Genomic DNA, 23,111 nt, shown 5'->3' on the forward strand with positions numbered 1-23,111 from the left:
ATTTTAGGTACTCAAATCTCTCTCTCTCTCTCTCTCTCTCTCTCTCTCTCTCTCAGGGTAAGGAGAAGATGGCAGACTTTAGGAGAAGAACTCTGTCCAGAGACTCAAAGAGTGACCACCTCACCATCATCTATGCCTTTACAGTAAGGTCCTTTTCCCCTCCTACATCATTAGAGGTCTCTCCCATCTCCTCAATGGAATAATATCAATGCTTCATTCTGTTTAAAGAATTGCTAACTTGCCTGTGTGTTAATCTGTCAGGGCTGGGAGGAAGCGAAGCGACGCGGCTACAAGTTTGAACGAGAGTTCTGCTGGGACAACTTCCTGTCAGCCAATACACTCCAGGTGATTCTCATGGTCCACCAATCAGATATCACGCTCCACCATTGGGATACAACCTTGGCTTCATATTGAGATTAGTATCTAACCTGTCTTGTGTGTTTGTCTGTCTGTAGATGCTGCACAACATGAAGGGTCAGTTTGCTGAGCACCTGCTGGGGGCTGGCTTCACCAGCAGCAAGAACCCAAAAGACCCTGAATCTAACATTAACTCAGGTGAACTGGTTGGATATATTTTTCTACAATTTGCTCTCACTCTTCTCTCGCTTTCCACGTCTTCCTCTCCATCTCTCTCACTTTTCTCTCGCTCCTCTCTCTCGCTCCTCTCTCGCTCCTCTCTCTCTCGCTCCTATCTCTCTCGCTCCTATCTCTCTCGCTCCTCTCTCTCTCGCTCCTCTCTCTCTCGCTCCTCTCTCTCTCGCTCCTCTCTCGCTCCTCTCTCTCTCGCTCCTCTCTCGCTCCTCTCCTCTCTCGCTCCTCTCTCTCTCGCTCCTCTCACTCTCGCTCCTCTCTCTCTCGCTCCTCTCTCTCGCTCCTCTCTCTCTCTCTCGCTCCTCTCTCTCTCAATCCTCTCTCTCGCTCCTCTCTCTCTTTCCATGTCTCACTCTCTCTCTCCCTCTCTCCCTCAGATAATGAGAAGCTGATCAAGGCAGTGATAGTGGCAGGTCTCTACCCCAAAGTGGCCATGATCAAACCCAGCGGCAGTAAGAAGAGACCGTGAGTCAGCCTGGACCTACAGTAGCATATAGATATATAGATATACATACAGTTGAAGTGGGAAGTTTACGTACACTTAGGTTGGAGTCATTAAAACTTGTTTTTCAACCACTCCACACATTTCTTGTTAACAAACTATAGTTTTGGCAAGTCAGTTAGGACATCAACTTTGTGCATGTTTACAGACAGATTATTTCACTTATAATTCACTGTATCACAATTCCAGTGGGTCAGAAGTTTACATACACTAAGTTGACTGTACCTTTAAACAGCTTGGAACATTCCAGAAAATGATGTCATGGCTTTAGAAGTTTCTGATAGGCTAATTGACATAATTTGAGTCATTTGGAGGTGTACCTGTGGATGTATTTCAAGGCCTACCTTCAAACTCAGTGCCTCTTTACTTGACATCATGGGAAAATCTAAAGAAATTATCTTAAGACCTCAGCAAAAAAAAATGTAGACCTCCGCAAGTCTGGTTCATCCTTGGGAGCAATTTCCAAATGCCTGAAGGTACCACATTCATCTGTACAAACATCTGTACAAACAATAGTACGCAAGTATAAACACCATATACAAAAGTATATCCACAGTAAAACAAGTCCTCAGCAAGGAAGAAGCCACTGCTCCAAAACCGCCATAAAAATGCCAGACTACGGTTTGCAACTGCACATGGGGACAAAGATCATACTTTTTGGAGAAATGTCCTCTTGTCTGATAACTCTTTTGCCATAATGACCATTGTTATGTTTGGAGGAAAAAGGGGGAGGCTTGCAAGCCGAAGAACAGTATCCCAACCGTGAAGCACGGAGGTGGCAGCATCATGTTGCGGGGGTGCTTTGCTGCAGAAGGGACTGGTGCACTTCACAAAATAGATGGCATCATGAGGTAAGAAAATTAGGTGGATATATTGAAGCAACATCTCAAGACATCAGTCAGGAAGTTAAAGCTTGGTTGCAAATGGTTCTTCCAAATGGTCAATGACCCCAAGCATACTTCCAAAGTTGTGGCAAAATGGCTTAAAGACAACAAAGTCAAGGTATTGGAGTGGCCGTCACAAAGCCCTGACCTCAATTCTACTGAAGAAGCATGTGCGAGCAAGGAGGCCTACAAACCTGACTTAGTTACACCAGCTCTGTCAGGAGGAATGGGCCAACATTCACCCAACTTATTGTGGGAAGCTTGTGGATGGCTACCCAAAACATTTCACCCAATTTAAACAATTTAAAGGCAATGCTACCAAATACTAATTGAGTGTATGTAAACTTCTGACCCACTGGGAATGTGATGAAAGAAAAAAAAGCTGAAATAAATAATTCTCTACTATTATTCTGACATTTCACATTATTGATGGTGTGGACAGTGAATTGTTACTCTGATTAAATGTCAGGAATTGTGAAAAACTGATTTTAAATGTATTTGGCCAAGGTGTATGTAAACTTCCGACTTCGTGTGTGTATAAATAATATCTATTAGGACTCACATATAACACCCATTAGCAAACAGGGACAAGTGCTGATGAATTAACCAACATTTTGGTTAAATTATTTGTATTTTGTTCTGTTTTTATCGGTAAACTCAATGCACCCATTGCACAGTTTCTCCAGATATAAATCAGATCCAGCCTGAACTGTGTGATTCAGTAGGGAGTTGTAGTTTCCAACAGGCCAATATTCTACATAGTTTAGAACATACCACATTGTAATTAACTACAATGACCATAATCCGTTGCGCATCTACTTGCCCAGTCTGTGTTGATTTTAAACCTGCTACTATTGAAGAGGGAAGAGTGCACGATTATGAGGGGATATAGAGAGCAGCTGTTTCTTCGCAAGGTATTTCTACCTGGAGATACATTAAATAAGTGATTGATAGTTGGTATTCAGCAGTCTTAAAAGTACTGTATGCCTTATTTACATTGAAGAACAACTAAAATAGTGGTTTTGTCAGACAGAATAGGCAGCAGCTCTATAGAGATCAGATGATGACTTGGAATGAAATAATAAAGTCATCAAATAAAACTAATTAAAACTAACTAACTAATATTTAATTAAAGTAAAGTAATGTGAATAAATTAATGTTAATTATTAAGCAATACGGTCCTAGGGGCTGTTGTATATAACCAATATACCACGGCTAAGGGCTGCTCTTACACACAACGCAACACGGTAAGAATTTAATGTTTGTAAAAAAAAAAAATACTAATCGAATCCGAAAACCGTGGTTATTTTAAAAAGAATAATCAAACCAAAACTGAACCGAAACTAATCGCTCGACACTAGAACAATTCTAGTAGTACAATTCAGTACAATTCACTCAGACCTGAAACGTACTCTTTGTCAACTTCCTGTTGATTTATACCTGACAAGGTCCCCCCCCCCAAGCCCAGGATGGATGGCAGACCATACGCCCTAAACCCATTCCAGCCAGACCGATGCATCAATAACGTAGCAGACAGCTGCAAAATACACCTTCGATCAAGCCTTGAAGCAGTGCACTGATATGGTTTAAAAACCAGTTGTATTAAGATTCACACCTTGGCCAAATATCAATAGTCGTAAAACTGTATTATGTTCTGTCTGTAAAGGATACACACACACACACACACACACACACACACACACACACACACACACACACACACACACACACACACACACACACACACACACATACACAGACACATCTGTCTGTAAATGATGCACACACACACACACACACACACACACATACACATCTGTCTGTAAATGATGCACACACACACACATACACATACACATCTGTCTGTAAAGGATGCACACACACACACACACACACACACACACACACACACACACACACACACACACATCTGTCTGTAAAGGATACACACACACACACACACACACTAATGCCCCCCTCCCCACCTCTCTTCTCCAGGGTGAGAGTGTATACCAAAACCGATGGGAAGGTGTGTATTCACCCCAAGTCAGTGAATGCTGAGGAGACCCAGTTTAACTACACATGGCTCATCTATCACCTCAAGATGAGGACCAGCAGTGTGAGTATACAGTACAGCATACAGCATACAGTACAACTGTGACGACCCTGAATTTGTCTGAACCGTCTGTGCTTCTCCTTCCAATAAGGGCGCTTCCCCTTTTTAATCAATATTTTCTCTGGTAGAGTCACAACCTACCTGGCACCCCTACAAACAACAACCTCAAGTTGAAACTGTGTGACATAGAAAATGGCACCCCTACAAACAACAACCTCAAGTTGAAACTGTGTGACATAGAAAATGGCACCCCTACAAACAACAACCTCAAGTTGAAACTGTGACGTAGAAAATGACACCCCTACAAACAACAACCTCAAGTTGAAACTGTGTGACATAGAAAATGGCACCCCTACAAACAACAACCTCAAGTTGAAACTGAAAATGGCACCCCAGATGTGACCTCTTTCAACATTGAGAAATAACCAAAGCAAATATTTTTGTGCAGATTGTGTGTTATTTAAAACAATGGATTTCACCCCAAGAAAATGTGTCCATCCATATCGTACCTGTCGATGGGAATACACAGGATCATTCTGACCATCGAGCTGACAATTACAAATCATAATGTGAATGGAGGTAATGGAGTTGATTTGGGCCAGAGCCCTGGGAATCTGAATGCTCGGGTCTGGACCACAGGCCACATGAGGTCTAATCAGTTATTCACTTATTGACTTGGACATGTGTGGAAGTACTGAGCTAGCCCTCCCTCTGACACCCAACCTTTCCCCATTATTCTGGTTTATCTCCACAGGTTGTAGTCTTACAACTTCAAGGTGACATCCTTGATATTCGTCGGACTCAACAACATCTCCAAACTCTAATCCACCATGAATTCAAATGTCTAAGTGAAGAGCAACAACGGAGCTCAATGGAACTCTGAGACTCACTGAGCGCTCTAACCCACACGCTGACAGAGCTCAGTGAGAGTGGAAGACGGGATATTACTGGTGCCATGGACAGGCAGTTTGACTACCAACGAAACCAACTCACTGCCAGTGGTGCCTGTAACATCACCAATGACGTTAATTCTATTTTTTCTCCCCTGGTTAACACTGTAGACCACTTGCAGACAGAATCTCTAAATGTCGTAAAATGTTGGATGACGTGTCTGTTGACATGACCTCCATTAGGCACAACTCTTTGCACAGAGCTTCTCTGGTGTCCACTTCTGTTCAGACCACCGAGGGCCAAGCTGGTACCTCAGAACAGCCAAGACAAGGCCATGCTGCAGCCACCCCCTGCAGGATGCGATCCACTATGCATCCTGGTGTTTATTTTCATTGTCTGATAACTCCCTCACCGTCTACTTCCTCAATCCTTCCTAGCTCTTTTGTTCATGGTGATGTGAGTAGACGTCATGTGGGGGTGATGCCCATTAACCTCTTGAAACTCCCCATCCCGGATCCGGGATTGTGACTAAGCCTCAGGCTCATTAGCAACAACGTTAACGATTTCTGAAAATCGCAAATAAAATTAAAATAATGCGTTTGCTCTCAAGCTTAGCCTTTTCTTAACAACACTGTCATCTCAGATTTTCAAAATATGCTTTTGAACCATAGAAATTGACTAATTTGTGTAAGAGTATGCAAAGCTAGCATAGCATTTGTGTAGCATGTAGCACGCAACATTTTCACAAAAGCCAGATAACCAAATAAATAAAATAATTTACCTTTGAAGAGCTTCTGATGTTTTCAATGAGGAGACTCCCAGCCACATACCAGATGCAGTGTTTCCTGAAAGCATAGGAGAAATCGTTCCGTTTTCTACATTTTTCAGTCACCTACAACGTTAAACTTTTTCCGGATTAACTACATAATATCGACGAAACATGGCAAACGTTGTTTGGAATCAATCCTCAAGGTGTTTTTTCACATATCTCTTCATTGACATGCAGTTCAAGCTTGCTTCTCTCTCTTTTTCCCATGGAAAAATACTGGCAGGTGACTTTGTCCGGCGCAGGACACCGGGCGGACACGTGGTAAATGTGGTCTCTTATGGTCAATCTTCCAATGATCTGCCTACAAATACGTCACAATGCTGCAGACACCTTGGGGAAACGACAGAAAGGGCAGACTCATTCCTCTTGCGTTCACAGCCATATAAGGAGATCATGAAAGACAGAGCCTCAAAAATCCTTGTCATTTCCTGGATGCCAAGTCATCTTGGTTTTGCCTGAAGCTCACGTTAAAGGGCACGCACAGAGAAGATATTTGTATTTCTGGACACGTCAGAGTGTTTTCTTTCGAACAGTAGCAATTATATGCATAGTCGAGCATCTTTTTGTGACAAAATATCTTGTTTAAAACGGGAACGTTTTTCTTCCAAAAATGAAATAGCGCCACCATAGGTGTAAGAGGTTAACTTCACTAGGGTAGGGGGCACTATTTTCACTTCCGGATGAAAAGCGTGCCCAAAGTAAACTGCCTGCTACTCAGGCCCAGAAGATAGGATATGCATATAATTTGGATAGATTATATATATCATATAGATTTGGATAGAAAACATTCTAAAGTTTCCAAAACTGTTAAAATAATGTCTGTGAGGATAACAGAACGGATTTGGCAGGCGAAAACCTGAGAGAAATCCATCCAGGAAGTGGGATTCTTTTGTTTATAGTTTTCTATCGAATGCCATTACAGTATCCATTGATTTAGGATTCAAATTGCACTTCTTATGGCTTCCACTAGTCTTTAGAAATTGTTTCAGGCGTGTATTCTGAAAAATGAGGGAGTAATACCACTCTGAATGACTGGACCCTACAGTGTCCCAGAGTTTTTTCATGCGCACAACCGAGAGCGCGCCTTTCTTGTTTACCATTTATATTGACGACGTTATTGTCCGGTTGAAATATTATTGATTATTTAGTCTAAAAACAACCTGAGGATTATAAATATTGTTTGACATGTTTCTACGAACTTTACGGATACTATTTGGATTTTTTGTCTGCCTGTTTTGACTGCGTTTGAGCCTGTGGATTACTGAACAAAACGTGCAAACAAAACAGAGGTTTTTGGATATAAAAGGGACTTTATTGAACAAAACAAACATTTATTGAGTAAATGGGAGTCTTGTGAGTGCAACCATATGAAGATCATCATTGGTAAGTGTGTTCCAGGGCAATTGTATTGCTATTTCTGACTTGTGTAACTCCTCTACTTGGCTGGTAACTGTTTGTAATGATTTGTCTGCTGGGCGCTGTTCTCAGATAATCGCATGGTATGCTTTCGCCGTAGAGTCTTTTTGAAATCTGACACGGTGGTTGGATTAACAAGAAGTTCATCTTTTAAACCGATGTATAGCACTTGTATGTTTTATGAATTTTTATATAATGAGTATTTCTGTTTTTGAATTTGGTGCTCTGCAATTTCACTGGATATTGGCCAGGTGGGACGCTAGCTTACCCTAGTGAGGTTAAATAGCAATTTCCCAACTTTTGGGGGGGGGATGACAGTCCTAATCCGCTAATATATCTGGGAAGATGTTGTGACTTTCTTGCCCTCAATCCCCTGGCTGACGAAGAACTCCTTGTCACATTAAGGAATGTGTTGCATGCGACAGCTCGAGACTGGTGGCATATGGCATGTCTCACCACTACTTCCTGGGCTGACTTTGAGGCCAACTTTTCATCTGCATTTCTGTCTGAGGACAACACAGATGAGCTGGTAGACAGAGTCAGGAATCAAGTGCAGAGAGAGAGTATCTGTGACTTTGCATACGGTCACCACTCCCTGTGCAGATGGTGGAAACCTGGCATTAAGGAGTAAGAGGTCATTAAGTTGATCTTGAAGAACATCAACTCTCTACTAGCCAGTCAACTCAGAGAAAGAGTCACCACTGTCGATAGACTGGTTCAACTGGGACAGCAGATCGAGGAGGACAGAGAATGCCAACTGCAATATGAACAGAGAAAGAAACAGACACCCAAACAGTTACCCAAGCCTGACCATCAACAACAGCCAGAGTCTACAGCCAAACCCCTCCCATGTTCTGTTGGAGATGTTGTTGTAAAAAGGGACATTCTTCAATTACATGTCCAAATCAGTATCAAGTAAACCCTTCCAGAAACCACCAATCACAACAGGCCAACACACCTAACTCCCTTCGCAGGAACGACCATCCTACTCTGGGTGCTTTGACCAAAGCTGAAAGCCCCAAGAGTCTACCCCTGTCCATAGGCCCTTGGAGAGGAATAGCCATCCTGGACACCGGGTCATCCTACACACTGCTCAATGAGAAACTGTGGAAGGAGTTGCTTCATATGTAGGGACGCAGCACAAACACTGGGACAAGCACCTTCATGAGTTTCGATTTATCCTGAATTCTGCTGTGCAAGAGTCTACTGGAGTCACCCCTGCAGATCTGAACCTGAGTCGTCCCCCTCCGAGGACACTTGGATATTGTGCTACAGCCCCAGCAGGTTACTCCAGACTCTGCATGCTATGACCAGGTAGTCCATCTCCATGACTTTAGAACTCTTGTCTCAAAGAACATGATCCAGACCCGACTCAAGCAGAAAATAAATTATGATAAGAACAGACGAGACATGCAGTTCCAGCTTCGTGATCGGGTATGGCTTCGCTCTCATCCTTACTCGAAAGCTGAACAATTCTTCTCGGCCAAGCTCGCTCCTAAATGGCAAGGACCATATAGGATTGTGGATCAGATGGGCCCTCTGAAGTACCGAGTGGTGAAAGAGGACACCGGTGAAGATTTACGCGTTGTCCATGTCTCACTCCTTAAGGACTGTTACCCCCTCGGCTGAGGAATTGGAGGAGATTGAACGCCGCAAGGTTCTGGATATCTTTGAAGAGGAAAGTGATGAGAAGACTTTTCTCTGATTCCCAGACCCAGAAGTCTCACGCCTTAAGGACTGTTACCCCAAGGTTCAGCTTTGAGGAAAGTGATGAGAAGCGATTCCCAGACCCAAAGTCATGAATATTTTTGTAGAGGATAAAGTGACAGACATTTCTCATGAATATTTTTGTAGAGGAAAGTGACAGACATTTCTCGGTTTCCCAGACCAAGATGTGCGTTCCAGGGCAATGGTTTGCTTTTTCCAGGGGGGGGGGGGGTGACGGCCATGATTTTGTCTGAACCGTCTCATTGCTTCTCTTTCCAATAGGGTGTTTCCCCTTTAATTCCCTATTAAATAGCCGGCATCAGCTGCGCAAAAGTGGGGTCGTGATGGTGGTGCGAATGAGGATGTGTTCAACCCTCAGTTCCGAAGCTTCTTCACTCCGTTTGTTTTGTCGTATTTAACCAGTGTGCTTTGTAGCCTTGTCTCAAGTTTAACCAGGATCGGATCCAGTCATTTCTTCCTTTGGACTACACATCTCAGTTGGTCTCCGTTGTTTTGTTGTGGCCTTTCTCCACTGGAGATCTGTTGGCTGATTGGATTGGCTGACTACAACTTTTTTTGCATACAGTATTTCATTTGTATGAGTGTGATTTATACTGTGATTTGTGGTCAGTTGTAATTGAAGACAACTGAGATTTTATACTCTTTATTAGAGGTCGATTATGATTTTTCAACGCCGATACTGATTTTTGGAGGACCAAAACAAGCTGATACCGATTAATCGGCCGATTTTTATTATTATTATTTTTTATTTGTAATAAGGACAATTACAACAATACTGAATGAACACTTTTATTTGAACTTCAATAAATCAATCAATAAAATCCATTTAGCCTCAAATAATTCATGAAACATTTTCAATTTTGCACAACCTTCAATGTTATGTCATAATTACAAACGTTTCTGGCAAATTAGTTGACAACAAGCCAGGCGGCCCAAACTGTTGCATATACCCTGACTATGTGTGCAATGAACGCAAGAGAAGTGAAACAATTTCCCTAGTTTAATATTGCTGCTAACCTGGATTTCTTTTAACTAAATATGCAGGTTTAAAAATATATACTTCTGTGTATTGATTTTAAGAAAGGCATTGATGTTCATGGTTAGGTACATTCGTGCAACGATTGTGCTTTTTCCGCTAATGCGCATTTTGTTAAATCATCCCCCGTTTGATGAAGTTTACTCTCTTTGTTAGGAAGAAATAATCTTCACACAGTTCGCAACAAGCCAGGCGGCCCAAACTGCTGCATATACCCTGACTCTGTTGCACAGAACGCATAAGAAGTGACACAATTTCCCTTGTTAAAAAAAAAAAATGTTTGCAGGCAATATTAACTAAATATGCAGTTTTTTTTTTTTAAAGTGTATTGATTTTAAGAAAGGTGTTGATGTTTATGGTTAGGTACACATTGGTGCAACGACGGTGCTTTTTTGGCGAATGCGCTTGTTAAATCACCCGTTTGGCAACGTAGGCTATGATTCAATGATAAATTTACAGGCACCGCATCGATTATATGCAACGCAGGACAAGCTAGATAAACTAGTAATATCATCAACCATGTGTAGTTAACTAGTGATTATGTTAATATTGATTGTTTTCTATAACATACGTTTAATGCTAGCTAGCACCTTACCTTGGCTCCTTGCTGCACTCGCATAACAGGTAGTCAGCCTGCCACGCAGTCTCCTCGTGGAGTGCCATGATCGGTGTCCAAAAATTCAGATTACCGATTGTTAAGAAAATTTGAAATTGGCCCTAATTAACTTCTTATGGGCAGGTGGGATGGTAGCATCCCACCTGGCCAACATCAGGTGAAATTTAAACTACAGAATTATAAATATTTAACTTTCCTAAAATCATAAGTGTAATTCATCAAAATCAAGCTGAACTTCTTGTTAACCTCTAGTGACAACTCATCCCGTGAACGGGACCGTTGTCATCATCTGAGACTAATTAGCATAACGCAACAGACATAAATCTTCCTAGAAAATCTTCCTATTCATGAAAATCACAAGTGAAATATATTGGAATACAGCTTAGCCTTTTGTTAATCATCTCAGATTTTCAAAATATGCTTTACAGCCAAAGCTAGACCAGCATTTGTGTAAGTTTATCGATAGCCTAGCATAGCATTATGCCTTGCTAGCAGCAGGCAACCTTGTCACGGAAATCAGAAAAGCAATCAAATTAAATCGTTTACCTTTGATGAACTTCGGATGTTTTCACTCACGAGACTCCCAGATCGCCAAAGTTCATTTTTTTCCCAAGACATTATTTTTGTAGGCGAAATAGCTCCGTTTGTTCTACACGTTTGGCTGAGAAATCGACCGGAAGTTGCGATCACGACAATGCCGAAAAATATTCCAAATTAGCTCCATAATATCGACAGAAACATGTGCAAATGTTGTTTAAAATCAATCCTCAAGGTGTTTGTCAAATATCTATTTGATAATATATCCATAATATATTATAATATATTGGTTTCTCAGTAGAAGCGATTGGAATAATGGCTACCTCTGTACTTTACGCAAGATCTTCTCCGGGAGCATCATGTGACCACTTGCGCAATGTAGCCCCCTACAGGTATTCTTCAACATAAATGTGTAAAACTATGTCACAATGCTGTAGACACCTTGGGGAATACGTAGAAAGCGTAAGCTGGTTCATAGCACATTCACAGCTCAATAGGGTCTCATTGGAACGCAGAGCTTTCAAAATATGGGGCACTTCCGGATTGGATTTTTCTCAGGCTTTCGCCTGCAACATCAGTTCTGTTATACTCACGGACAATCTTTACAGTTCTGGAAATGTTAGTGTTTTCTATCCAAAGCTGTCAATTATATGCATATTCTAGCATATTGTCCTGACAAAATATCCCGTTTAAAATGGGAATGTTTTTTTTCCAAAAATGAAAATACTGACCCTAGAGTCGCAACAGGTTAATCCAGCCGCTGTCAGATTTCAAAAAGGCTTTACGGCGAAAGCACACCATGCGATTATCTGAGAACAGCGCCCCGCATACAAAACCATGAAAAACATATTTCAACCAGGCAGGTGTGACACGAAAGTCAGAAATAGCGATATAATAAATGCTTTGATCTTCTTCTGTTGGCACTCCAAAAGGTCCCAGTTACATCACAAATGGTCCTTTTGTTTGATAAAGTCCTTCTTTATATCCATAAAAACTCAGTTTCGCTTCAGTCAATAATCCACCCAGTTTCCCTCCATCAAAATGCATACAAAATGAATCCCAAACGTTACCAATAAACTTATCCAAACAAGTCAAACAACATTTATAATCAAACCTCAGTTACCCTAATACGTAAATAAACTATAAAATGTAAGCCCTAGAATCGTTATTGCCTTTACCAGAGAAAAATACCAAAGAACGCGCTCTCTTCCACGCACTTGGAAACACTACAGCCAAAATGGGAGCCACCTAGACAAACTACAATTTCTGGCTCAATGTTCCAACAACCAGCCTGAAAATCTTTCTAAAGACTGTTGACATCTAGTGGAAGCCCTAGGAACTGCATTCTGGGAGGACTTCGCCTTATAATAAATGTGAATAGGTTGAATTTATTTTTTTTTGGGGGGGTTGTCCTCAGGGTTTTGCCTGCCATTTCAGATCTGTTATACTGACAGACATTATTAGAAACTGTAGAGTGTTTTCTATCCAAATACCAATTATATGCAAATCCTCGCTTCTGGGCCTGAGTAACAGGCAGTTTACTTTGGGCACGCTTTTCACCCGGACGTGAAAATACTGCCCCCTACCCAAGAGAGGTTAATCTGTCGACCTCTACTCTTTATGTAAAATAGTTGATATTTTGATTGAGACTGGGTTTACGCTACACTTTTATGAACGGACAGACATTGCGTGACTAAGGTCACTTGAGTTTACTGAACTCTTTACCGGGTTGGACTCTTTTAGGCCCGAGGCACAGGACTTTTCTTGAGGAACCAGAGCTCGTTGTTTGTTACATTATTGTTTGTGTGTGATCATTTATGTTGGTAATACAACCCATGCAAAATATGTTGTTTTTACGTTATTTCCAATGTTTTAAGGGTTTATGAAAAGTGAATTTCCAGACTGACTTTTACATGAGTCGTTGGTGTGGACTTGACAGACCAGAAGGGACTTTTACTTTTCTTCCTATTGCAAATGAATACCAATCTTTTGATATATGCATGCCCCTGATTCAAGCAGTAGGATACACACACCAGAGGATGAGTAGGATACACACACCAGAGGATGAGTACAAAGGATACACACAAGAGGATGAGTAGGATACACACACCAGAGGATGAGTAGGATACACACACCAGAGGATGAGTAGGATACACACACCAGAGGATGAGTAGGATACACACACCAGAGGATGAGTAGGATACACACACCAGAGGATGAGTAGGATACACACACCAGAGGATGAGTAGGATACACACACCAGAGGATGAGTAGGATACACACACCAGAGGATGAGTAGGATACACACACCAGAGGATGAGTAGGATACACACACCAGAGGATGAGTAGGATACACACACCAGAGGATGAGTAGGATACACACACCAGAGGATGAGTAGGATACACACACCAGAGGATGAGTAGGATACACACACCAGAGGATGAGTAGGATACACACACCAGAGGATGAGTAGGATACACACACCAGAGGATGAGTAGGATACACACACCAGAGGATGAGTAGGATACACACACCAGAGGATGAGTAGGATACACACACCAGAGGATGAGTAGGATACACACACCAGAGGATGAGTAGGATACACACACCAGAGGATGAGTAGGATACACACACCAGAGGATGAGTAGGATACACACACCAGAGGATGAGTAGGATACACACACCAGAGGATGAGTAGGATACACACACCAGAGGATGAGTAGGATACACACACCAGAGGATGAGTAGGATACACACACCAGAGGATGAGTAGGATACACACACCAGAGGATGAGTAGGATACACACACCAGAGGATGAGTGATAGATACTTCACCCTGATTCATGCAGTAGGATACACACACCAGAGGATGAGGGATAGATAGATACTTCACCATGATTCATGCAGTAGGATACACACACCAGAGGATGAGTGATAGATAGATACTTCACCATGATTCATGCAGTAGGATACACACACCAGAGGATGAGTGATAGATAGATACTTCACCATGATTCATGCAGTAGGATACACACACCAGAGGATGAGGGATAGATACTTCACCCTGATTCATGCAGTAGGATACACACCAGAGGGTGAGTGATAGATAGATACTTCACCATGATTCATGCAGTAGGATACACACACCAGAGGATGAGGTATAGATACTTCACCATGATTCATGCAGTAGGATACACACACCAGAGGATGAGGGATAGATACTTCACCCTGATTCATGCAGTAGGATACACACACCAGAGGATGAGTGATAGATACTTCACCTTGATTCATGCAGTAGGATACACACCAGAGGATGAGTAGGATACACACACCAGAGGATGAGTGATAGATAGATACTTCACCATGATTCATGCAGTAGGATACACACACCAGAGGATGAGTAGGATACACACACCAGAGGATGAGTGATAGATAGATACTTCACCATGATTCATGCAGTAGGATACACACACCAGAGGATGAGTAGGATACACACACCAGAGGATGAGTGATAGTAGATACTTCACCATGATTCATGCGTAGGATACGCACACCAGAGGATGAGTGGGATACACACACCAGAGGATGAGTGATAGTAGATACTTCACCATGATTCATGCAGTAGGATACACACACCAGAGGATGAGTGATAGTAGATACTTCACCATGATTCATGCAGTAGGATACACACACCAGAGGGTGAGGGATATGGACTTGGATGGATGGTTGTGAATTCCAGTGTTGTTTGTGACCGTTTCACTGAGTTGGCGTGTTAAAGGTTAACTCTGGTCCCATTTTTAGACTTGATTAATATTTGATTAAACCAGTGGCTTTCAACTCCCTCCCAAAGTCCCTGGCACATCCAAGCTCCCGGGCAGTACCAGAGAAGAGGAACAGTCAATGCCAGCCTCTCTCTACCCTGCTGCACTGAATGTTATCAGTACCAGAGAAGAGGAACAGTCAATGCCAGCCTCTCTCTGTCCTCTCTCTACCCTGCCTCACTGAATGTTAGCAGTTATCAGTACCAGAGAAGAGGAACAGTCAATGCCAGCCTCTCTCTGTCCTCTCTCTACCCTGCCTCACTGAATGTTATCAGTACCAGAGAAGAGGAACAGTCAATGCCAGCCTCTCTCTGTCCTCTCTACCCTGCTGCACTGAATGTTAGCAGTACCAGAGAAGAGGAACAGTCAATGCCAGCCTCTCTCTGTCCTCTCTCTACCCTGCTGCACTGAATGTTAGCAGTTATCAGTACCAGAGAAGAGGAACAGTCAATGCCAGCCTCTCTCTGTCCTCTCTACCCTGCCTCACTGAATGTTAGCAGTACCAGAGAAGAGGAACAGTCAATGCCAGCCTCTCTCTGTCCTCTCTCTACCCTGCCTCACTGAATGTTATCAGTACCAGAGAAGAGGAACAGTCAATGCCAGCCTCTCTCTGTCCTCTCTACCCTGCCTCACTGAATGTTAGCAGTACCAGAGAAGAGGAACAGTCAATGCCAGCCTCTCTCTGTCCTCTCTACCCTGCTGCACTGAATGTTATCAGTACCAGAGAAGAGGAACAGTCAATGCCAGCCTCTCTCTGTCCTCTCTACCCTGCTGCACTGAATGTTAGCAGTACCAGAGAAGAGGAACAGTCAATGCCAGCCCTCTCTGTCCTCTCTCTACCCTGCTGCACTGAATGTTATCAGTACCAGAGAAGAGGAACAGTCAATGCCAGCCTCTCTCTGTCCTCTCTACCCTGCTGCACTGAATGTTAGCAGTTATCAGTACCAGAGAAGAGGAACAGTCAATGCCAGCCTCTCTCTGTCCTCTCTCTACCCTGCTGCACTGAATGTTATCAGTACCAGAGAAGAGGAACAGTCAATGCCAGCCTCTCTCTGTCCTCTCTACCCTGCCTCACTGAATGTTAGCAGTTATCAGTACCAGAGAAGAGGAACAGTCAATGCCAGCCTCTCTCTGTCCTCTCTACCCTGCCGCACTGAATGTTATCAGTTATCAGTACCAGAGAAGAGGAACAGTCAATGCCAGCCTCTCTCTGTCCTCTCTACCCTGCTGCACTGAATGTTATCAGTACCAGAGAAGAGGAACAGTCAATGCCAGCCTCTCTGTCCTCTCTACCCTGCTGCACTGAATGTTAGCAGTACCAGAGAAGAGGAACAGTCAATGCCAGCCTCTCTCTGTCCTCTCTACCCTGCCGCACTGAATGTTATCAGTACCAGAGAAGAGGAACAGTCAATGCCAGCCTCTCTGTCCTCTCTACCCTGCCGCACTGAATGTTAGCAGTTATCAGTACCAGAGAAGAGGAACAGTCGATGCCAGCCTCTCTCTGTCCTCTCTACCCTGCTGCACTGAATGTTATCAGTTAGAGGAGGGATGGGTTACTGACTATGGAAATGTGTTTTAGGAACTCAGTCGGGATCTCAACTTACTGTTGAGAGTTAGAATAGTAGAATACACAAGGTGCAATTTAGAAATATGGTTGTGCCTCCTGAGTGGCACAAGGCATCGCAGTGCTAGCTGTGCCACTAGAGATCCTGGTTCGAGTCCAGGCTCTGTCTCAGTGGTCTAAGGCACTGCTTCACAGTGCTTGCTGTGCCACTAGAGATCCTGGTTCGAGTCCAGGCTCTGTCTCAGTGGTCTAAGGCACTGCATCACAGTGCTAGCTGTGCCACTAGAGATCCTGGTTCGAGTCCAGGCTGTCGCAGCCGGCCGAGACCCAGGGAGGCCCATGGGGCGGCGCACAATTTGCCCAGCGTCATCTGGGTTAGAGGAGGGTTTGGCCGGCAGGGATGTGCTTGTCCCTTCTCATGTGGCGCCTGGGCGCAATGCACGCTAACACGGTCGCCAGGTGTACGGTGTTTCCTCCGACACATTGGTGCGGCTGGCTTCAGGATAAGCAGGCATTGTGTCAAGAAGCAGTTCGACTTGGTTGGGTTGTGTTTCGGAGGAAGCACGGCTCGACTTTCGCCTCTCCCGAGTCCGTATGGGAGTTGCTGCGATAAGACAAGACTGTAACTACCAATTGGATATCACAAAAAGGGGTAAAAGTTTTTAAAAAATCAAAAAGGCAATATGGTTGTGCATCAGTAGTTTCTCTTGTTATGTCAGTCACTCAATTAGCCATGTCAGCTAACATCTTTTAGATTGTTAAGTTAGTCTAATGGCCAGCTATCTAAACTTGTAGTAATCATGGTCAATATTACCAACCAAGGGGGGCCCCATTGATTTTGATTGATGATGCAACCTCTATTGCACTCCACACTGCCCTTTCCTACCTGGACAAAAGGAACACCTACGTGAGAATGATGTTCATTGACTACAGCTCAGCGTACTCACCACACCATAGTGCCCTCAAAGCTTATCACTAAACAAAGAACCCTGGGACTAAACACCTCCCTTTGCAACTGGATCCTGGACTTCCTGATGGGCAGTCCCCAGGTGGTGAGGGTAGGCAACAACATGTCTGCCACTGTGACCCTCTGCAGGAAACAATGGGGCTGTAGTAGAGACGGTCAAGAGCTTTAAGTTCCTCTGTGTCCACATCACTAAGGATCTATCATGGTCCACACACACACCAACAGAGTTGTGAAGAGGGCAAGACGACGCCTCTCCCCTCAGGGGGCTGAAAAGATTCAGCGTGGGCCCTGAGATCCTCAAAGTTCTCCAGCTGCACTGTGGTGGAAATGTAATATTCATTACATACTATACTGTTTAATTAGACACACTATGCTGTTTTTACTTAGCACAATTCCTGCCGATCGTAAACACAGGTGGCCACACACTGCTGTCGCATCCAAGCAGCTCATACATCTGTATGCTCAGATTCATACAAGACAAGCCTGTATCAGCAAAAATACTAACGTATAACAATGGATCCTTTTATGTGGGAAGTGCAGGGAAGAACAGAGAAATGGTGGATATCAGCTATCTTGGGCTACACCGACGAGCTCTTTTCCCAGAACCTGTTTCTGCACATTTGCTAACTCTTACAAAGATACAAGGATATAGTTTCTGTAAGAGGTGAAAGACAGCTCTGTTCATTAAGCTTTTCAACTCTGACTATTCTTAGTGATGGTTGATTGCTTCGTTTTTGCTAATCTTATAATAAAATGTGTTGTTTGAAAGAATCTGCAGTCTCTCTTCCTATAGAATTTCTCTGACAGCACCATTGTGAGCTTCTTGATTGGCTGCATCACCGCTTGGTATGGCAACTGCTTGACATCCGACTGCAAGGCGCTACAGAGGGTAGTGAGTACGGCCCAGTACATCACTGGGCCGAACTCCCTGCCATCCAGGGCCTATATACCAGGCGGTGTCAGAGGAAGGCCCTAAAAATGATCAGACTCCAGCCACCCAAGTCATAGACTGTTCTCTCTGCTACTGTACCGAAGCTTAGTTAGTCTGGGTAGCTATTGGTGAACTATCTGCATTTACCCTCTTTTACCACTATTTTGACCCATCGCATACACTGCTGTTACTGTTTATCTATTGTGTTGTCTAGTCACTTTACCCCCTACCTATATGTACATATCTACCTCAATTACCTCATACCTATATGTACATATCTACCTCAATTACCTCATACCTATATGTACATATCTACCTCAATTACCTCATACCTATATGTACATATCTACCTCAATTACCTCATACCTATATGTACATATCTACCTCAATTACCTCATACCTATATGTACATATCTACCTCAATTACCTCATACCTATATGTACATATCTACCTCAATTACCTCATACATATATGTACATATCTACCTCAATTACCTCATAGGTACATATCTACCTCAATTACCCCCTACCTATATGTACATATCTACCTCAATTACCTCATAGGTACATATCTACCTCAATTACCCCCTACCTATATGTACATATCTACCTCAATTACCTCATAGGTACATATCTACCTCAATTACCCCCTACCTATATGTATATATCTACCTCAATTACCTCATAGGTACATATCTACCTCAATTACCTCATACCTATATGTACATATCTACCTCAATTACCCCTACCTATATGTACATATCTACATCAATTACCTCATATGTACATATCTACCTCAATTACCTCATACCTATATGTACATATCTACCTCAATTACCTCATACCCCTGCACATTGACTCCGTACTGGTACCCTGTGTGTATATAGCCATGTTATTACCTCATACCCCTGCACATTGACTCCGTACTGGTACCCTGTGTGTATATAGCCAAGTTATTACCTCATACCCCTGCACATTGACTCAGTACTGGTACCCTGTGTGTATATAGCCAAGTTATTACCTCATACCCCTGCACATTGACTCCGTACTGGTACCCTGTGTGTATATAGCCATGTTATTACCTCATACCCCTGCACATTGACTCCGTACTGGTACCCTGTGTGTATATAGCCAAGTTATTACCTCATACCCCTGCACATTGAGTCAGTACTGGTACCCTGTGTGTATATAGCCAAGTTATTACCTCATACCCCTGCAAATTGACTCAGTACTGGTACCCTGTGTGTGTATATAGCCAAGTTATTGTTACTCATTGTGGATTTATTCCTTGTTATACATGTTTATTTGTTTTCTTTGTCTCTATTGTTGGGAAGGGTCCGTCACTGTTGGTTTACACCCGTTATTAACCAAGCATGTGACAAACAAAATGATTTGATTTGTCTCCAGATCTTCATGTGTGTGTGTGTGTGTTAATGCTGTATCCACGTCTGTCTCCAGATCTTCATGTGTGTGTTAATGCTGTATCCGCGTCTGTCTCCAGATCTTCATGTGTGTGTTAATGCTGTATCCGCGTCTGTCTCCAGATCTTCATGTGTGTGTTAATGCTGTATCCACGTCTGTCTCCAGATCTTCGTGTGTGTGTGTGTGTGTGTGTGTGTGTGTGTGTGTTAATGCTGTATCCGCGTCTGTCTCCAGATCTTCATGTGTGTGTTAATGCTGTATCGCGTCTGTCTCCAGATCTTCCTGTACGACTGTACGGAGGTGTCTCCGTTCTCCCTGCTGTTCTTTGGAGGTGACGTCACCATACAGATGGATCAGGACCAGGAGACCATCGCTGTGGACGACTGGATCGTCTTCCAGTCCCCGCACGCATCGCTCACCTCGTCAAGGTACACGAACACACACACACACACACACCATCGCTGTGGACGACTGGATCGTCTTCCAGTCCCCCGCACGCATCGCTCACCTCGTCAAGGTACACGAACACACACACACACACCATCGCTGTGGACGACTGGATCGTCTTCCAGTCCCCCGCACGCATCGCTCACCTCGTCAAGGTACACGAACACACACACACACACACACACACACACACACACACACACACACACACATCGCTGTAGACGACTGGATCGTGTTCCAGTCCCCCGCACGCATCGCTCACCTCGTCAAGGTACACGAACACACACACACACACACACACACCATCGCTGTGGACGACTGGATCGTGTTCCAGTCCCCGCACGCATCGCTCACCTCGTCAAGGTACACGAACACACACACACACACACACACACACACCATCGCTGTGGACGACTGGATCGTGTTCCAGTCCCCCGCACGCATCGCTCACCTCGTCAAGGTACACGAACACACACACACACACACACACACACCATCGCTGTGGACGACTGGATCGTGTTCCAGTCCCCCGCACGCATCGCTCACCTCGTCAAGGTACACGAACACACACACACACACACACACACACCATCGCTGTGGACGACTGGATCGTGTTCCAGTCCCCCGCACGCATCGCTCACCTCGTCAAGGTACACGAACACACACACACGCAAACAAATACACACCTGACCGTTTTCCGTATCTGCCTCTCTGTAGAATCTGAAGAAGGAGCTGGACTCTCTATTGGAAGAGAAGATCCGAAGCCCCGCCCCTGTGGACTGGAGCAACCGCCAATCCAAAGACTGTGCCGTCATCACAGCCATCATAGACCTCATCACCACCCAGGAGAGGCCCAACGTTAACGCGAGGAACACTGAGCCTAGAGGACGCCGCCAGTATTACAACAACGATGATGGTGACGAGTACGAGAACTGCTGCATCTCTTCTCAACCCAGAGAAAAGCTCAGGCCATAGAGATGGAAAGAGGTCTCCACTTTGTGTCTGTGCCAAAATGGCGCTGCCCATCTCAGTTTGAATTAAGTGTCAAGCTAATGTTGGTGATTTACCTCCACTTGCAGAGCTGGAGTCTTAAACTATATATTGTGTTATTTTGGAGATGAAGCTTAACGCCATTTACCAACTAGGCAAACCAATTTGAAGACCATGGTCTGGTCATTGGCTGATCATTCCCATAGGAATCCCCCACCCAGTTGACTACTTTTAAATGGTGGAAGCCCTCAATGTCCATGCTAAATTGTTTCCAAGTAGAGATCTCTATACATCTCAATGTCTTAGGCACATTTTCTATTGAATATGAGTCCAGTCATGATGTTATGTGAAGAAAAGGTCCCCGAACACCAACTATTTGAATTTAATTCTATAAGCCTACTGGAAAAGGCTGAGCATGTATTTTTGCATTTGTTAAAAACAATTATGTGAAACTAAGTTGTATGGAATGCTGTTTTGTTGATATTGCTTGACATTCTCATGTTGTCAAATGGCCCATTTGGCTAATGAATGGTTAACTTGCCATTGTTTTCTTTTCAGTTTTTGTTCAAATATTTGAATCTTCTCCCTGAAGCTGAACCAATAAAGCTGACCTTATTGCAGTGTGACGTTAGTCTTTTCTAGTGTGGTGTGAAGTGGGAGAGATTAAGGCCTGGTTTGGCATTATGGCGTGCTTGACATTTAAAGGTCATTTCTAACTGAGCCGCCATCTGCAGCATTTACCTTGAATGCCATCTCTACGAACGTGGAAATAGGGGCGATCGGATTTCAAGTTAAAAGATACGTTAGTAGTAGCTGTAATACATATTCCTGAATTGGATCCTTCTTAAAATGTGATAGATGTACGTTGCGTTATCCAACTAAGAAACCTTTTCTTTAACCAGGCAAGTCAGTTAAGAACAAATTCTTATTTTCAATGACGGCCTACCAGGGGAACAGTGGGTTAACTGCCTGTTCAGGGGCAGAATTACAATATTATCTTGTCAGCCTGGGGATTCGATCTGGCGACCTTTACGGTGACTAGTCCACTCTAACCGCTAGGCTACCTGCCTCCTCTAACCGCTAGGCTACCTGCCTCCTCTAACCGCTAGGCTACCTGCCTCCTCTAACCGCTAGGCTACTCTAACCGCTAGGCTACCTGCCTCCTCTAACCGCTAGGCTACCTGCCTCCTCTAACCGCTAGGCTACTCTAACCGCTAGGCTGCCTGCCTCCTCTAACCGCTAGGCTACCTGCCTCCTCTAACCGCTAGGCTACTCTAACCGCTAGGCTGCCTGCCTCCTCTTACCGCTAAGCTACCTGCCTCTTCTAACCGCTAGGCTCCTCTAACCGCTAGGCTACCTGCCTCCTCTAACCGCTAGGCTACCTGCCTCCTCTAACCGCTAGGCTCCTCTAACCGCTAGGCTACCTGCCTCCTCTTACCGCTAAGCTACCTGCCTCTTCTAACCGCTAGGCTCCTCTAACCGCTAGGCTACCTGCCTCCTCTTACCGCTAGGCTACCTGCCTCCTCTAACCGCTAGGCTACTCTAACCGCTAGGCTACCTGCCTCCTCTTACCGCTAAGCTACCTGCCTCCTCTAACCGCTAGGCTCCTCTAACCGCTAGGCTACCTGCCTCCTCTAACCGCTAGGCTCCTCTAACCGCTAGGCTACCTGCCTCCTCTAACCGCTAGGCTACCTGCCTCCTCTAACCGCTAGGCTACCTTCCTCCTCTAACCGCTAGGCTACTCTAACCGCTAGGCTACCTGCCTCCTCTAACCGCTAGGCTACCTGCCTCCTCTAACCGCTAGGCTACCTGCCTCCTCTAA

The 23,111-nt window shown here is 44.0% G+C and overlaps 1 protein-coding gene across 1 annotated transcript in view; it reads left to right on the forward strand.

Annotated features, from left to right (window-relative positions):
- Positions 1 to 21,909, forward strand: part of dhx36 (DEAH (Asp-Glu-Ala-His) box polypeptide 36) — a 71,062-nt gene extending 49,153 nt beyond the window's left edge. The window contains exons 19-26 of the mRNA XM_064985359.1: positions 57 to 143; positions 262 to 345; positions 456 to 555; positions 969 to 1,056; positions 3,976 to 4,096; positions 20,129 to 20,204; positions 20,299 to 20,369; positions 21,017 to 21,909. Of these exons, the coding sequence (XP_064841431.1) occupies positions 57 to 143; positions 262 to 345; positions 456 to 555; positions 969 to 1,056; positions 3,976 to 4,096; positions 20,129 to 20,204; positions 20,299 to 20,369; positions 21,017 to 21,274 (885 nt within the window). The 3' untranslated portion in view covers positions 21,275 to 21,909. The remainder of the gene's footprint in view (positions 1 to 56; positions 144 to 261; positions 346 to 455; positions 556 to 968; positions 1,057 to 3,975; positions 4,097 to 20,128; positions 20,205 to 20,298; positions 20,370 to 21,016) is intronic.
- Positions 21,910 to 23,111: the final 1,202 nt, after the last annotated feature.

This window comes from Oncorhynchus masou, chromosome 13, assembly GCF_036934945.1.
Source record: "Oncorhynchus masou masou isolate Uvic2021 chromosome 13, UVic_Omas_1.1, whole genome shotgun sequence".
Classification (NCBI taxonomy): domain Eukaryota; kingdom Metazoa; phylum Chordata; class Actinopteri; order Salmoniformes; family Salmonidae; genus Oncorhynchus; species Oncorhynchus masou.